This window comes from Lepeophtheirus salmonis, chromosome 3, assembly GCF_016086655.4.
Source record: "Lepeophtheirus salmonis chromosome 3, UVic_Lsal_1.4, whole genome shotgun sequence".
NCBI classification, from domain to species: Eukaryota; Metazoa; Arthropoda; class Copepoda; order Siphonostomatoida; family Caligidae; genus Lepeophtheirus; species Lepeophtheirus salmonis.
Genome location: NC_052133.2, coordinates 33162721 through 33176774, shown reverse-complemented (window position 1 = coordinate 33176774; position 14054 = coordinate 33162721). Strand labels below are relative to the sequence as shown.

The window sequence follows — 14054 nt, the reverse complement described above, 5'->3', positions numbered from 1 at the left end:
TCGGTGAATATACTGATATAATAATAACTTAATTATTTATGGAAAGTTTGAACTAGTCTTTAACATTTCCCCGATAACATTTTTTTAAATTACGTGATCCTGGGACATATTGGGATTCCGTTTGTAAACAATAAATACTGAGAAATTTAAATATGTATTTCTTTTCATATTCTAAGAAGTGAGGAAAAAGAAATGTTTGATGAATCTAAGAGTACCATATTTATAAAATATGTAACTCGACCCGTGGGCTGAATGTCAATTTGCGTATTACTATAATCCTTGTAACTCTGCTATTATAGTATGATACATTATTTTCTGAAATACAACATTAAAAAAAGAGTCTAGGAACTTATAAGATAGTTGTTCTTATAAAGTTCCATCTTTCGAAACATTTGGTGCTTGGTTGGGCATAATTTATTACTCATTACGCTATGCATCAAACAATAGGCTTTAGAACGCCCGTCGGCTAAAATCCACATTTATTTTTGTTATTTAGGCCATAGAAGACGAAAATGATCGTTAAAATTTTCAATTGCAGAAGGTTTGGTATTTAAAGTCTTTTTTAAATCACGTTTTTAGAATATAATTTCGACTCAGAGCCATATTTTGAAATGAAAAACTATACAGGTGAAAATTAAAGGAAATAACAAATTAACAAAAACATTCCAGCATTCCAAAGATAAAATATTTATGAAGTTATCTTGAGTACAGTTCCTACAAAATGTGTCAAATCATACGAAAGTCCAGTAAAATACAGTGTTTTATTTTGAGACTAATATTTTTTTCATTGCATTATATTATTGTTAAAACTTATATTACAACTTAAAAAGATTTGCCGTCAAAAAAAGGTTGGATTTTTATTGATTTTTTCATTTTAACTTTTAATTTTCTTATAGAATATTTAATAAATATACAATAGAAGGTTGCGTGAAAATGTTTTGAAACTAAATAATTGTAAAAAAGTGATGAAATAGGGAGGAAAAATCCAGAAATTAAATACATTACTTACATCTAAAAAATAATTAAAAATTTAACATAATCATAATGGAGATGAAAAATATTGTAATTTTAATTCTTAGCGCCTCTAAAATATTAATTACTTGTAACAATTAGTAAAATAATCTATATTTAATTTAAAAAAATTATAATGCTCATGTCTGTGTTCTATGGCTTAAATTACAATAATAAATGTGGATTTTAGCTGGCGGGCAGAAAAGCTGTTGCATAGTGTTATCAATGTATGTATTGCATCATTTGCAAGGCATAAATCGTTAAAACTGTGCACCAAGTGATTCTCAAATTGTTTTTTACGTTTATTTTAATGAATTATTTATAACTAAAACTAAAATTATAAAAATAATGGATTTCCTGCAGGTATAAAATCCCGAGAGGACATTCATGCCTATATAGTAAGTGTGTGCTACCTAGTAGATTGTACGTAATTGATATATAGATTAAAGCTATTCTTGTTATCAAGGGATATATTTGAATACGTCATTTGATTGAACTGTACTTGTGATAGAGAGTTGAATAATTTTTGAAGCAACTTACTCTGTTTGTCTTTTAATATGCTTTCCAAAAAATGACCACTCTAAACACATTTTCATTTAAATGTAGCCACAAAATTATTTCACTGATTTTTCCTATTCTTAAAATCAGCTAAATACAGGAATATCGAACTTCCTATGTAGGGGCAGCCTAATCGCGGCCCATTCTGTTTACAATATTTTCAAGGGGCTGTAAATTATATCATCTAAATAGGAGTGGTCACATTTTCTAAGTTTGACTTGACTGCCATTTTTCATATGACATGACTAAGAAGCTGGCAATTCGAAATGCTTAAGAGCTTTTTTGATTTTAAAAAAAGAAGAAAATAACTACTAACTCTATGAGGAGTCACATTACATTAATATTTTAACTATTTTTTTTTCCCGGGAGACCTAAGTTGTTGACGATATATGCAATATTAGAGATACATACTCGTACATAACAGGGAAGTAAAAGAGACAAACAATCCCTTAACAGAGATGTTTTTTTATTGATAATACACATTTTAATAAACTGGTACACCATAGTATTATCATATTTATTTTTTATCAACTTCTATAAAAGATAAAAGTAGGACTCGTTCGTAAGTTTTTTATTTTTGATAACAAGTAAAATTTATTTTTTCAATATATATAATAGTGATAACATAAGTTTATTGACATTATGAGCGTATTTTAACGTAAAGATAAAGTTGATTCAAGATAATAATACTCTTTATGTTGTTCTAGGTAAGAATAATATAAAAAACAGTAGTGTTTATGAACCTTAATTCATAAAGGAAGTAAATCTGATATAAATGACACAATTATTTTCTTTGTTGGTTAAAAAATGAGATCCTTTTTGGCACATTCATGAGATATTCAGCATAATAAATAATACACATAAACGTTGATTAATTTTTAATTATAAGTCTGTCCAATCAAAGCCGATATCACTTGGAGTGTTCATTTCATTGGGTGGAGGAGGGACTTGAGATGTGTTGATACCTCCTCCTCCTAAGTCCATACAATCATCATCCATTGTACCAAAACCTGTACCGCCTAAACCAAGTCCTTCCATTGGCTCGATAGGTATTCCCCCATCATATGCCATATTTGAATAACCCCGAGAAGGCCCATGGGATGTTTGATAGCCTCCTCCTCCTCCTGGTGGATTCATCATATTACTTTGATGACTCCAATCTTGATGGTGAGATTGCGGCATTTGTTGCTTTGGGACACTTGATAAGCTGTACATGATTGTGGTAGCATATGAAGCTGAAAATAAAATAAAGGATTACTCTCGGAATAACCTCTTTCATAATAGTTCCAAACCTACCTATTTTATCGTTCTTTGAGTTGAGTAAAAATTTAACAGGCTCCATGGCACCATGCTGATAGAGACAAAGAGCACCTTCTCTGTCAGATGCAATCTCACATATAAGCCCTGCAGTTACCCTTTGTATATTCTCTGAAACTCTTCCTTGAACTACTTCAAGGAGTGAGAGAACAAATTTAGGAATATTTCTAATCAAAATTCGATTCTGAGAATCTTTGGCAAAAATGAGAAGAGCTCCGATTGTGAATTCCAATATTTCAGGAACTCCAACCCCATCAACTGGCCCTCCATGATCCTGAAAAAGAAAATACATTTTATAAAGCAAACTGTAATAATATTAATATTAAATTATAAGACTACCTCCAGTGAAATACGCAGAAGATGAGCTAGTTCATGCAAGTACCCGTGTTCCCGAAGAGCATTCTGATTGGATGGCCTTTGAGCTAAATTCCGAATGACACCTAATATTGCTTTTATTAAAGGTCTATAGTTAGTATTGTGAAGCACATTGATTATTATAGGTAAAGCTCCAAGTTGATAGCAGAGAACATTTTGGGCCGTTTCAAACTCTGGATGATTATTTGTTAAATGACGAAGTGCACACATTGCAGGCTCAACACAATCATTTTTAGAGCCGTAGTTTTTAACCAAGTCGACTAAGGCATTGATTCCACCCGCATGGCAAACTGCAATCTTGTTTCTCTGATTATTGCAAGTCAAATTGGATATAATTCCGGCAGCACATATTATAATGTTTATGTCATTATGATGTAGGAGCTGAACTGTAACACTGATAAGTGGCTCTATATTTTCCTATAATGCAAAAAACAAAACAATTGTAAAACATAGATATTAGAATAATAGTGAATTCTTACAATCATAGTGCCTGCATCAGATAAATTCCTGAGTGTCCAAATGCAATTGTGCATTAAGCGCGAGTTTGGATGCCCCACTTGCTTCGCTAAAGCATCCATTCCTCCAGCTTCAATGATGGCGATCTTATTTTTCGAGCAAACGGAGAGAACTACATGAAATATAATAAATTCGTGTTTTGGTGATATTGTTGAATTAAACGTACCTTTAAGAAGCCTAGAGGTCATCATGAGCAATTTTTCATACTGTTGATGCTCCATGATCTTTACGAGAAGGTAGGGGCCGTTTGCTTCAAGAATAGCAATTTTAGATTGCTGATTCCCATAAGCAAGGATTCGGAGACAGTCTGTGACAATTGTCAGAAGTTTAGCGTTATCTCTTTTGAGAAGTTGCGTCATTTTATGCAAGACTCCTGCTTCTTTCATGACTCGCTTCGCACCTTCTTCCTGATGAATCAGGAGGTTGTGGAGAATTGTAATACCACAGAATAGAACCCGGTCCACAGAAGAGCTTAAAAGGCGGACGAGTGAGGGAATGGCGTGAGGGTCTGCAGTGATGCTGCTTCGCCCCATTTTATGAAGACTCATGTTACGTAGAATATTGGAAGCGCTTTTGATGGAGGCTTCATCCCCAGAGAGCGATTTCCCAATGCTTCCCACGATCTCCGCATTCGCCATAATCCCGCGCAGGAAATATTCCTTTTTGGAGCCTTTGTCGATGTTGGCCAGAGCTTCTCGCACAACAAATTCGTCCTCGTCCTTGAGGATCTTGGTCAGAGTGGGGATGAACTCCTCCATCCGCTCGGAAGAGTTCGTGCCAGAGGAGGAGCAGCTTTGCCCCGCTTCAGAGGAACTCATTCCGAAGAAGCTTCCGTGAACGGAAGAGTTTCCTCCTTCGCTGTACATGGAGCCGTGCGTGGATAACACATCAGAAATGGAAGGATCCAAAAGGTCAGAGTCCCTTCCACTTACAATGGAGGGGTTCTGGGTTCCAGAGCCAGAATGAAACCCAGACTCTTGCCCCATATAATGCCCATGTTGCCAGAGAAGTGCTTGATCCTTTCCATCTAAACAGGAGCTTGGAGGCTGCACCCCAGACCCGTAGTCCTCACTCTCCATCTCTTACTAATCAATTTACAAGAAAACACAACACAACGTACACTCACTTCTCCAGCACTTGAAAACTCGGGATTCCACACACTCACCTCACTCAGCTTTTAGGAAAAACTAACGATCTTCGCAATAGAACAAGAAGGAACAAGAAGAAAAAAAAAGACTTGTACGTATTCAATACTCAGGCCGGCCATGAACCACAACAACTTCACCTGCCACCTAAACATCCCCCCTCTTTTCCTTCTTCTTCTTCTACTTCCATCAACTCTCCGGCCTTCTCTTCCCTTCTTTTCTATTTTCATTCTCTGTTTCTCTCTTTTCATATCTCTATTTCTTCTTTCAATAACTAACATTCGCCTCACTCCACATCTCACCCTCTTTTTCCACCTATTCTCTCAGTCTACACCCTCACCACATCACTACAATTTATGTATTTAAAACCGTTCATTCTTTTTCTTGGCATGACTTTTTTAAATACACATTGGTTTCATAGAAAAAATAAAATAACCGTCATATTCATAAATGTAGAATAAAAAACAACCGAAAAACGACAGTGTTATATCCAAAATTTGCAACATGTAGAACACAATTTCTTTGTTAATCATATCGCTGTATTATATCAGTTGTCGTGTCCAATTAACTATACTTAAACATCAAATCCCTTGTTCAATCTTCTCTCTCTTCCCCTAATGGAATTTACAATGTTTAAAAACAAGAGTAATTTATGACCTGAAGTATGCGTAGCTCTTCTAGCTACATGCATAATATGTAATTATATTCATTGAAACAGACACAATTCCATTACACAAAAGAGTCATAAAATACAATATAGAGATGAAATCAGATGAGTGTACTCAATGACGTGGGAGATCATGATGTCACATATTGTGAGCCAAATCCGTTAAATCTTTAGAAAAGAGACTGTGTTTCATAAACTACATTTATAGAGTGATCATACTATCTTGATTAAAAATAAGGACACTTGGGTATGTATTTCTCAACTAAATTGCCCAAATTTATTTTACGTTAACATATTAACAGATAGTTTAGTTTTTATAAATCAATAAGTAATATTTATATAACAAAAAGACGCAAATTAGGATACGCAGAGGTTCATTTCAGGAAAATTTCCGTTTAGGCTTTCATTTGTTAATCTATTTTACATAAATTTTTTAAAAAGAAAATGGATATCACGGGATTAATTTTTGTCAAAATCTAGTTCACTATGAAAAACTTTTTCCCTCGTGAGATGTCAATTTTGAGGAACTTCATAAATAATCATTTGACAAATGTAATCATTTCTTCCCTCGAAGAATTCCCTTTCTGATTTCTATAAGGCACGAGCAAAATAAAAAATATACATTATCCGCCAAGGGTGTGACTCACTGTCGCTTGGGTTACTATCAGGCTGGATTGCTAAAGGCTGCTAGTATCTTTTAAGATTACGTCAGCTGTTGTCTCACGCCAGCGTATTTTTTTAGCTATTTTAATAATATTTCATCTTTACAATGGGTGAATTTATAGACAAATAGTTTAGTTCATGGAGGTTGCGTAGTTAGTTCTAGAATATTGCATGATACCCTGAGCGGACGAATATGTATTCTCATAGTCAACTATATTTGGACAAAAATTGATCCCCACTTGGTTTTAGTTTTGGTCTTGGGATAAATGATGTGTTTTGGGGAACGATAAAAACAACGAAAATATTTTTTTATCGTTAATCGTTCCATTTACTTTTGTTCAGGCGTTCAAAAATGAACGGCTTTCATTTTCTACTCAAAATTTTAGCTAGTTAAAAAATAACTTTAAAAACTTCCAAAAAGAGGACCAATAAATGTCGTTTTGTTTTATTTCTATATTTTAATTTTAAGTCGATTTTTAACATGTCTATTTGTCCTTATAAAACGTATAGGGCAATTTTTGAATGGATTAAAAGTACCCATACAAGAGTGACAAGGAGAAATGCCCGAGGAAAGAAGGACGGTTGGTCACCCGAGCTCATAAGAAAATAACTAACCTTACAATTTAACACTAACCACTCTTGGAAAGATGCACATGGGTACAAACGAATGAATAATTTTGTTTTAGTTTTTTCTTCTCAATAGCCAGTAGTCAACTTTATACATGAAGTATTGAACACTTTATGTCAGGGTTATTCAATTAAAAATGAAGTTGGACCAAATTTATAGACCCAAGTATTAAGCCGAGCTTAAAAGTCAATGATAATTTTCGTAAATAGAAAAGGATTAAGTACAATCATAAATCAATATTTACTAATGTAACGAAAAAACAAATAGTGTAGTCAAGGTTGTATCCATTTCATGTTCAATGACTTTTGTCTGGGTTCTTTCATTTCACCAGTCTCAGTTTCAATTATATTTTTTATGCGATCTCATTTCAGATTACTGATTCTTTGATTGAAATAATCAAATTACCATTTTTTTTCAAAATTTCTTATATAAAAAAAGAAAAAGGCTACATATTTATCTTTGCCGTAGGCCCTGTGTGAAATGTTGCCTCACACCATATTCTTTGCCGGATTAGTGAATAACGTAGATGTTATTCGATATACTTTAGTGGTTTGTTACTAAGCCATGATTACTTATTGATAATAAATATATTTATTGAAATATGCGTGTCGGACAATTGATACAAATATTCGGGTGTGCCATTTGCCTTCGATTCTACATATCCTAATTTATAGTATATCAACTTTTTATTACTTCACCTCCTAGTCATGGCTTTACTTACAAATCTGCAACTTTTTCTTCCCTTCCCAGAATTAACCTAGTTAATTTAGTTAAAAAGGTGAATTCATGGAGGCTGTATAGTTAGTTATAGAGTAATATTCAAGTCTACTTGACGACCCCAGCGGACAAAAAAAGTAGTCGCGTAGACAACTATATTGATCCCGTGGTCTTCATTTTGCCACTTATATATATATATAGCTTTGGGGAACTCGAAAGTTGTTGTTTGTCCCCATGTGGGTCGCAGACCTTTAGTTGAATAGCCCAACTTCATGAAATGCGCCAAAGAAACACAATTAATTAAATAATGTAAGCCTAGAAGACTAGTATGTTGTAATCCTGATCAACTTTTTTGTTAATACTCAAGTCAATATAATGATGACACAACCCTTTTTTATGTACATATAATACTAAATATAAAAAATGATTGAAATACTAGGTTTTCTAAAGAAACTTCCATGTCATCAGAACTACAGAGTAGGGCGGTTTGTTTTTCAACTTTTTTTCAAATTTCGATTAAACTAGTGTAAAAAAAGTTGCCATGATGTGCTAATGCAAAATTTCATTGCTCTACAATGTACTTTGTATGTCGCACATCCCGGTCAAAGTATGAAAAAAGGCAAACATTCTTTATTTATTTAATTTTTATATATTTTTAGTTATTCTTTATTTTGCATGATAGACATTTTTCCAACCTATCAAAAGTATCAATACAGGATTTTTTTTTTTCAAAAGTCCCCCAATGAAGCTAATAGAGAAACTAACATAAGCCAATTTTAATTATCCGTGTATAGCGCGCAATTTTTTTTTTACATTTTGAGGTAGGCGAGATCAAAATATATATCCTTCCGTTATTATCTCTTTTGGTGCTATAGAATGACTTTAGAAAATAACTTTATAAATACTTTTTATAGGTGAAATAAATGTTTATCAAAATAATTTTATGCAATACAACGAATACGGCTTTATTCTAATCTTTATCAAGTAAATAAATATTTGTTTCTTTTTTTATAACTTATACCAAGTTGTGCGACCTAACGATGTCTTTGAAGAAAAATCAAATTTTGCATAGGCTATTTTCTGTCCACATGGAACATGACAGTCACTTTTCCGTACTAAACGTTCCGGAAATTCAAAAAAAGCTGATCAAATTACCATCCTATTTCACATAACTTAATGATGATTACCAATAAACGTTGTGTGCCGATAAAACAACATAATTTTGTATTAATGAAAAGCGCAATAATTGTGTGTGTGTGTTTTTTTTGTTCTTGCATTTCTATTATATATTTTCAAAATAGGCGTTAGGCATAGACATTATAAATAAGCTTTTCCTCCTCTTCCCTAGGTAGTCATTAGTGTTGGATTCGAGTATTACTCAAACTCGAAAAAACCCAGCGATATTACTAAACTCCACAATTTTCAAAAAATTACTCCAACTAAACCGAAAAATTGTTTGACAAACTCGACTAAACACGAATTCGAATGATCAAAACTCCAAATATTCGAGTAATTATTTGTCTCCTCTTCTGTTATTTCTACATATTTAATTAATTAATAATTAAAGGTACCCAAACTTGTTCAGATTTTTTAATGTTTAATTAATTAATTAAACTTATTGCCCTGTTTTGAAAACATAAAAAGGCTCAAAATCAAATAGTGACAGTAAAGAAAGTTGATTCTAATCTTCAGATCTTTATTTTTCATGCAAAAAAAAGTATATTACGGTATTAGATATTGTGGGTTTGAACAACGTTCCTGTAGCTATTTGGATGGATAAGTGGGGGAGAGGGTATTAGAGTTAAAATTAATCACTCTAATATGCTTAACCTAATATGATTTTTTGTTCCACTTGTAACAAAAAAAAACTAAGGCTGATGTGTTCACCCATTAGCTAATTTACTTTGAAGAATCAACCTTTGATACATGCATACATATTGTACAATCTTTATAAATAAAGAGTTCCTTATAAATACAGCTGAGCAAAAAGTATGGATAAATAACTTTTTTTCGGATTAGAAAAGGAAAAACGGTTCTTCCTTGTGCTTTTTTTTTCTTTTTTGTTCATTATTTGCCCAAACATTGTTGTGATAAGGTTTCTCTCTCATAAAGAATCTATAGTTAGCTACGTACCTTTTGCAATATACAGGATTGGGCTGCAAAACGTTGACTATTAATATATTTTAATTTTCTTATTAATAAAGGAAGGCTTAGTGATTCTTTTTTAACATTCTGGTTCAGCCTTCTTTTGTACACTAACAAACTATAATAAACAGTTCGTTATCTCATCATCAAGAGTGAGCAATCAACCAAAAGGGAGAGCATATCACATCTCCTAGATGCTGAAGTTGAGGTGGTGAGGATTATGGATATTGGGAAGTCCTCAAGGAGGCGTGTTTTCAAGGTGGACAAGATGAAGAATTATAGAAAAGGTCTTTCCAAGAAAGCAGTAAGTTTAGTAAACACAATTTAAAGAGGGATCCATAGTTCCTGTATAGCTTGGAAAAGAAGATCAAGAAGGACCTAACCAAGCCGATGAATCGCCTCGCCAACTACTTCTCCGTGACTGCTAGGACCATCAGGAGGGCTTTTAAGGGCGACTTGGAATTGTCCTCACACACGAGGACTCACCATATTCTCATTTCTAGAGCATATTCTATTCTTCAAAATCATAAAATAATAGGCAGTGGGTTTTATTAATAAACTTCAATCAAATGTCTAGCTCCCGCGCTCTCCTTATACTCAACCATATGCCCAGCTCTACTTAAATATAATTTCATATTTTTGCTGCAAGATTTTTTCTTTTAATAATCAAGTTTAATTAAAACTTAATTATTGAGCCAACATATTCAATGAAGGATTTTTTTATCTGATGCCTTTACTCGAACTCGAACTCGATAGTCATAACTCATATCCAACACCAGTAATCAGTATAAATATTTCCATTCTCATTTGTCATTTTACGTTTAGTCTCTCTTTTATGTAGGTAGGTACTGATACAAAAGATCGTTAGAAAGAAAATAATATATTTACAATGAAGATGAAAGACAAAGCAAAACTACATAGTTATAACTTAAGGTCCAACAGACATGAATTGAGCGTAAACACATTATTTTATGGTGTTTCCTTACAAAAAAATAAACAATAACAGTTGGAGGAGAGAAATAGCAAACTCAATGTATGTATGTACTACTACAGCATAGAAGGAGGGAATGATTTATCATCAAACAAGTGAAGAAATTAGTCCATTTGTTGACATGTGTTCATTTCAAAAGATGATCCCCCCCTCTCTGTTACTTATTTTTTCCTACTGCTGCCGTTAGAAATAAGCACTGTATACTGTATAATAATGTGTAGTTGAAGCATTTATGTCCTATCATAAAAAAATACATGATTTTATTTTTTGTCCAAGGTAATTTGAGATGGTCAAGTCTGAGGTGAGAGTGTTGAAATACTTGACATATATTTGTACAGGGTGCAGCAACAGAACTTCCAATTGTTAGGGGTAGGGGGGATGGGTATTAAATTTATATTTAAAAAAAATCAAAAATCCATAGTTATTCGTAAAAAATTAATTTTTTAGAAAAAAATTTCAAAAATTAACTTTAATCCCCCTCCACCGTTTGGTAAAACACAATTGGAGTTGCCATATCTTCGATATATGCATAAAAATAAATTTTCTTTAGTTCAATGCAAAAAAATTATGCAAGTTCTTTAGAATACACTTCCACCATGAATCAACATCTGAACTGTTTGGTAGTGGCCTATAAAACACCCTGTGTGGGCTGTTAAAAAAACAACATTGTTTTTTGTTTTTTTGAGGACGTAAAAGGGTTAAATGTTACAATTTTTGTAATACAATTTGAAAAATTAATTTCAAATATTATATTTTTGAGGAAAAAAAATGCAAATGTTAAAGTTTGAGTAAAAAATTTCAAAAATTAAGTTTAAAAAAAGTTCAAAATTGAATTTCAAGTATTTAATTTTCCAATTCCTTCTCGAACTCTACTCGAATGAATGACTACAGACTCAACTCAGACTCAAAAGTTCAAACTTGAATAAAAATACTCCATTCGGACTCAAAGGGAAAGAATCTCGACTCAACTTAAACTTGAGCTCAAAGAAACACATACAAAATATCTCATGAATAGCTCTGCAACATTTAAAAAAGATTTGTCTCCAAATATACATCAAGATTGTTTAAATGACTCTATTCTGGAGATCTCTTTTATTACTCAAAAGCAATGTTACTAAATTTAAAAAATGCTGATTAACCAATAAGACTATCAGATATAGAGTATTTAGGAAATACATTCAATTTATGTTTAGCGTACCTGTTGTAAAATATAAGTTAGGATTTTGTACAAGTTGTAGCTGGTACGTTCCATAATATGTTATTTAATTACAGAATTGGAAATTGTGTTCATGCTCTCCGTTCATTTTTGAGCGTCTAAAAAAAAGATTTTCATTTATCTATTTCTTTTTTATGGTTCTGGAATAGCCAAGGCACAAAGCTTAAAATAAGTGGAGAAATGGCAATGGTACCTGAAAAAATGACATTTACTGAGAAAAACAATGTTTTTTTTATATTGGAGCAGTCGGTTCGAATATAGAAAATGAGCAGAGAGAAATTAACAAATGTGCGCTTAAATATGTGTTTACAATTATTTATTTGGGGCAGGTTGAGAGATTAAGGAGAGCGTAATTCATTCAAGGCGTTCATTTTTGAGCGCCTCAATTGGGGAAAAATAGGAAATAACAGGGAAAATCATTGAACGGCCGTTTCCAATATCCCTTTTTTGTTTTTCACTCCTATTTTATTGCTCGTCTCGACCTTTTTAGAGGAATCAAAAAGGTATTTACCAACCCTATGAAATTCATGATTCAATTTTGTCCCATGGGTTTTCTTTACATTCTTATTATGATATGGTACAATTTCCAAGAATAAAATTTTTCAGGTCTAAAGTAAACAATGGAACGGAAAAAATGAACAAATATGCCCTTGAATACAAAATTTCAGAAGATGAACCGATAAACGGAAAAGTGTGCCTCTTAATTTACAAGGGGTATAATACTAAAAAAACCAATTTGATATCAATTTCACACAATTTAGATCGTCACTATCAACGATATCGTAGAAGTCATCCCATCCCTATTGCAGATTTTTTGGCAACATGATATTCCATCAGGGAATAATTGAATTGAAGCAAATATTTACAAATTTAGTAACTTGATATTTCTAATATGATATAGCAGTGGGAGTACCGGCATTGCTTGGAATTATTAAGCTTCAACAAACAGACAAACAAACTTTGGTGAAAAATATATATATGTTTTGTTTTTTCTTTTTTCATATGACGCACTAAGCTTTATATTCACAGACTTGTTGATACGTTGCTATTTCTTAGATCAAATCTGGGCTGCGGAGTAGTTAAATTAAATGCCCGACTTCGATTCCAGTATTTTGAATGTCACCAACTCCAACATAAAATTTTTAATAATATAATAATAGTACTTGATAACCATTTAGGAAAAAATCTTAGGAATACCCAATGTAAGACTTAGATTATAATTTTTTTTTATTTACATAAATTATTATAATTTATATAGCCGGAATAGGCCCAAATTTTCTGACTCCTGACTCTGACTCCACAAAAAAAAAGCCCCAACTTCGCCTCCACAGTCCTAGATCAAATAGTCACGCAGCTCTTTATTATTAAGCGCACCCCCAAAAATGAGGCGTTTACAGATAGACAGATAAACACACAAACTTTGATTGATGGATATAGATAAATAAATACAGTCAAACTTAGTCTAGGGGTCACCTGTTTCATGGGGTCTCACCACATTAAGTAACCATATTCAGTTTTCAAATTTAGAATTGTTACACCTGGTTTAAGCGCTATATTTTCAGTTTTCCTTGTCTGGCCACTTAATACAGGTTTGACTGTATATTATTTCTTCAATTTATTAGTAAAAATGGGGTTAAACCCCTTAATTTAAAGACTATTTATTAGTGTTTGAAGTTAGATAATTCGTTTAAAGTCTTCAAATGATGGATTATAGTCCAAATCGTTTTTAATACCTGCGAGTCCAATTCCCTATTGTTCTTCTATTATGATGTGCATTAATAAACAATTTAGGTATAGGGCCAAAACATTATTAATGAACAATAATGTGATCAATTGAAGGAATTTTTATGTATGTAATAGAGGGATATTTTATCCTCAATAATCATATTATTAATATAAATAATATAATCGTAATAAAAGTCGACCAACTTAATTAGAAAAATATACAATATACTAAATATAATATATTCTTGATTCAATATAAAGAAATTTAATTTTACGGATCAATGATCCATCAATAAATTTACTTTAATGATTATCAATATATGTAACCTCCAAGAATATTTATATGTCTAACTATAATAATATTCATTTCCATAAGTATG

General features: G+C 32.3%; 1 protein-coding gene and 1 long non-coding RNA gene across 2 annotated transcripts; one reads left to right on the top strand and one right to left on the bottom strand.

The window, feature by feature from the left end:
• Positions 1-2136: 2136 nt before the first annotated feature.
• LOC121114954 (armadillo segment polarity protein) lies at positions 2137-5494 on the bottom strand. Its single transcript, XM_040709084.2, has 5 exons — positions 3944-5494; positions 3741-3889; positions 3226-3678; positions 2866-3160; positions 2137-2804 (listed from the first exon to the last, which is right to left on the bottom strand). Exons 1-5 carry the CDS (start codon positions 4854-4856, stop codon positions 2452-2454), a joined length of 2163 nt encoding a protein of 720 aa, XP_040565018.1. The 5' UTR covers positions 4857-5494; the 3' UTR covers positions 2137-2451.
• A 209-nt stretch (positions 5495-5703) lies between these two features.
• On the top strand, positions 5704-10345 carry LOC121114955 (uncharacterized). The gene is made up of 3 exons (XR_005863382.2): positions 5704-5836; positions 6763-6909; positions 8946-10345. It is a non-coding gene; the product is annotated as an uncharacterized lncRNA (long non-coding RNA).
• Positions 10346-14054: the final 3709 nt, after the last annotated feature.

What these genes read in the sequence shown, in the direction of transcription:
- LOC121114954 (XM_040709084.2), bottom strand. Translation starts at nt 4,856, where the DNA reads ATGGAGAGTGAGGACTACGGGTCTGGGGTGCAGCCTCCAAGCTCCTGT. An exon ending in CTGATGCAGGCACTATGATT is followed by an intron (nt 3,679 to 3,740) that starts GTAAGAATTCAC and finishes TTTGCATTATAG; the next exon opens with GAAAATATAGAGCCACTTAT. An exon ending in TTCTGCGTATTTCACTGGAG is followed by an intron (nt 3,161 to 3,225) that starts GTAGTCTTATAA and finishes TTTCTTTTTCAG; the next exon opens with GATCATGGAGGGCCAGTTGA.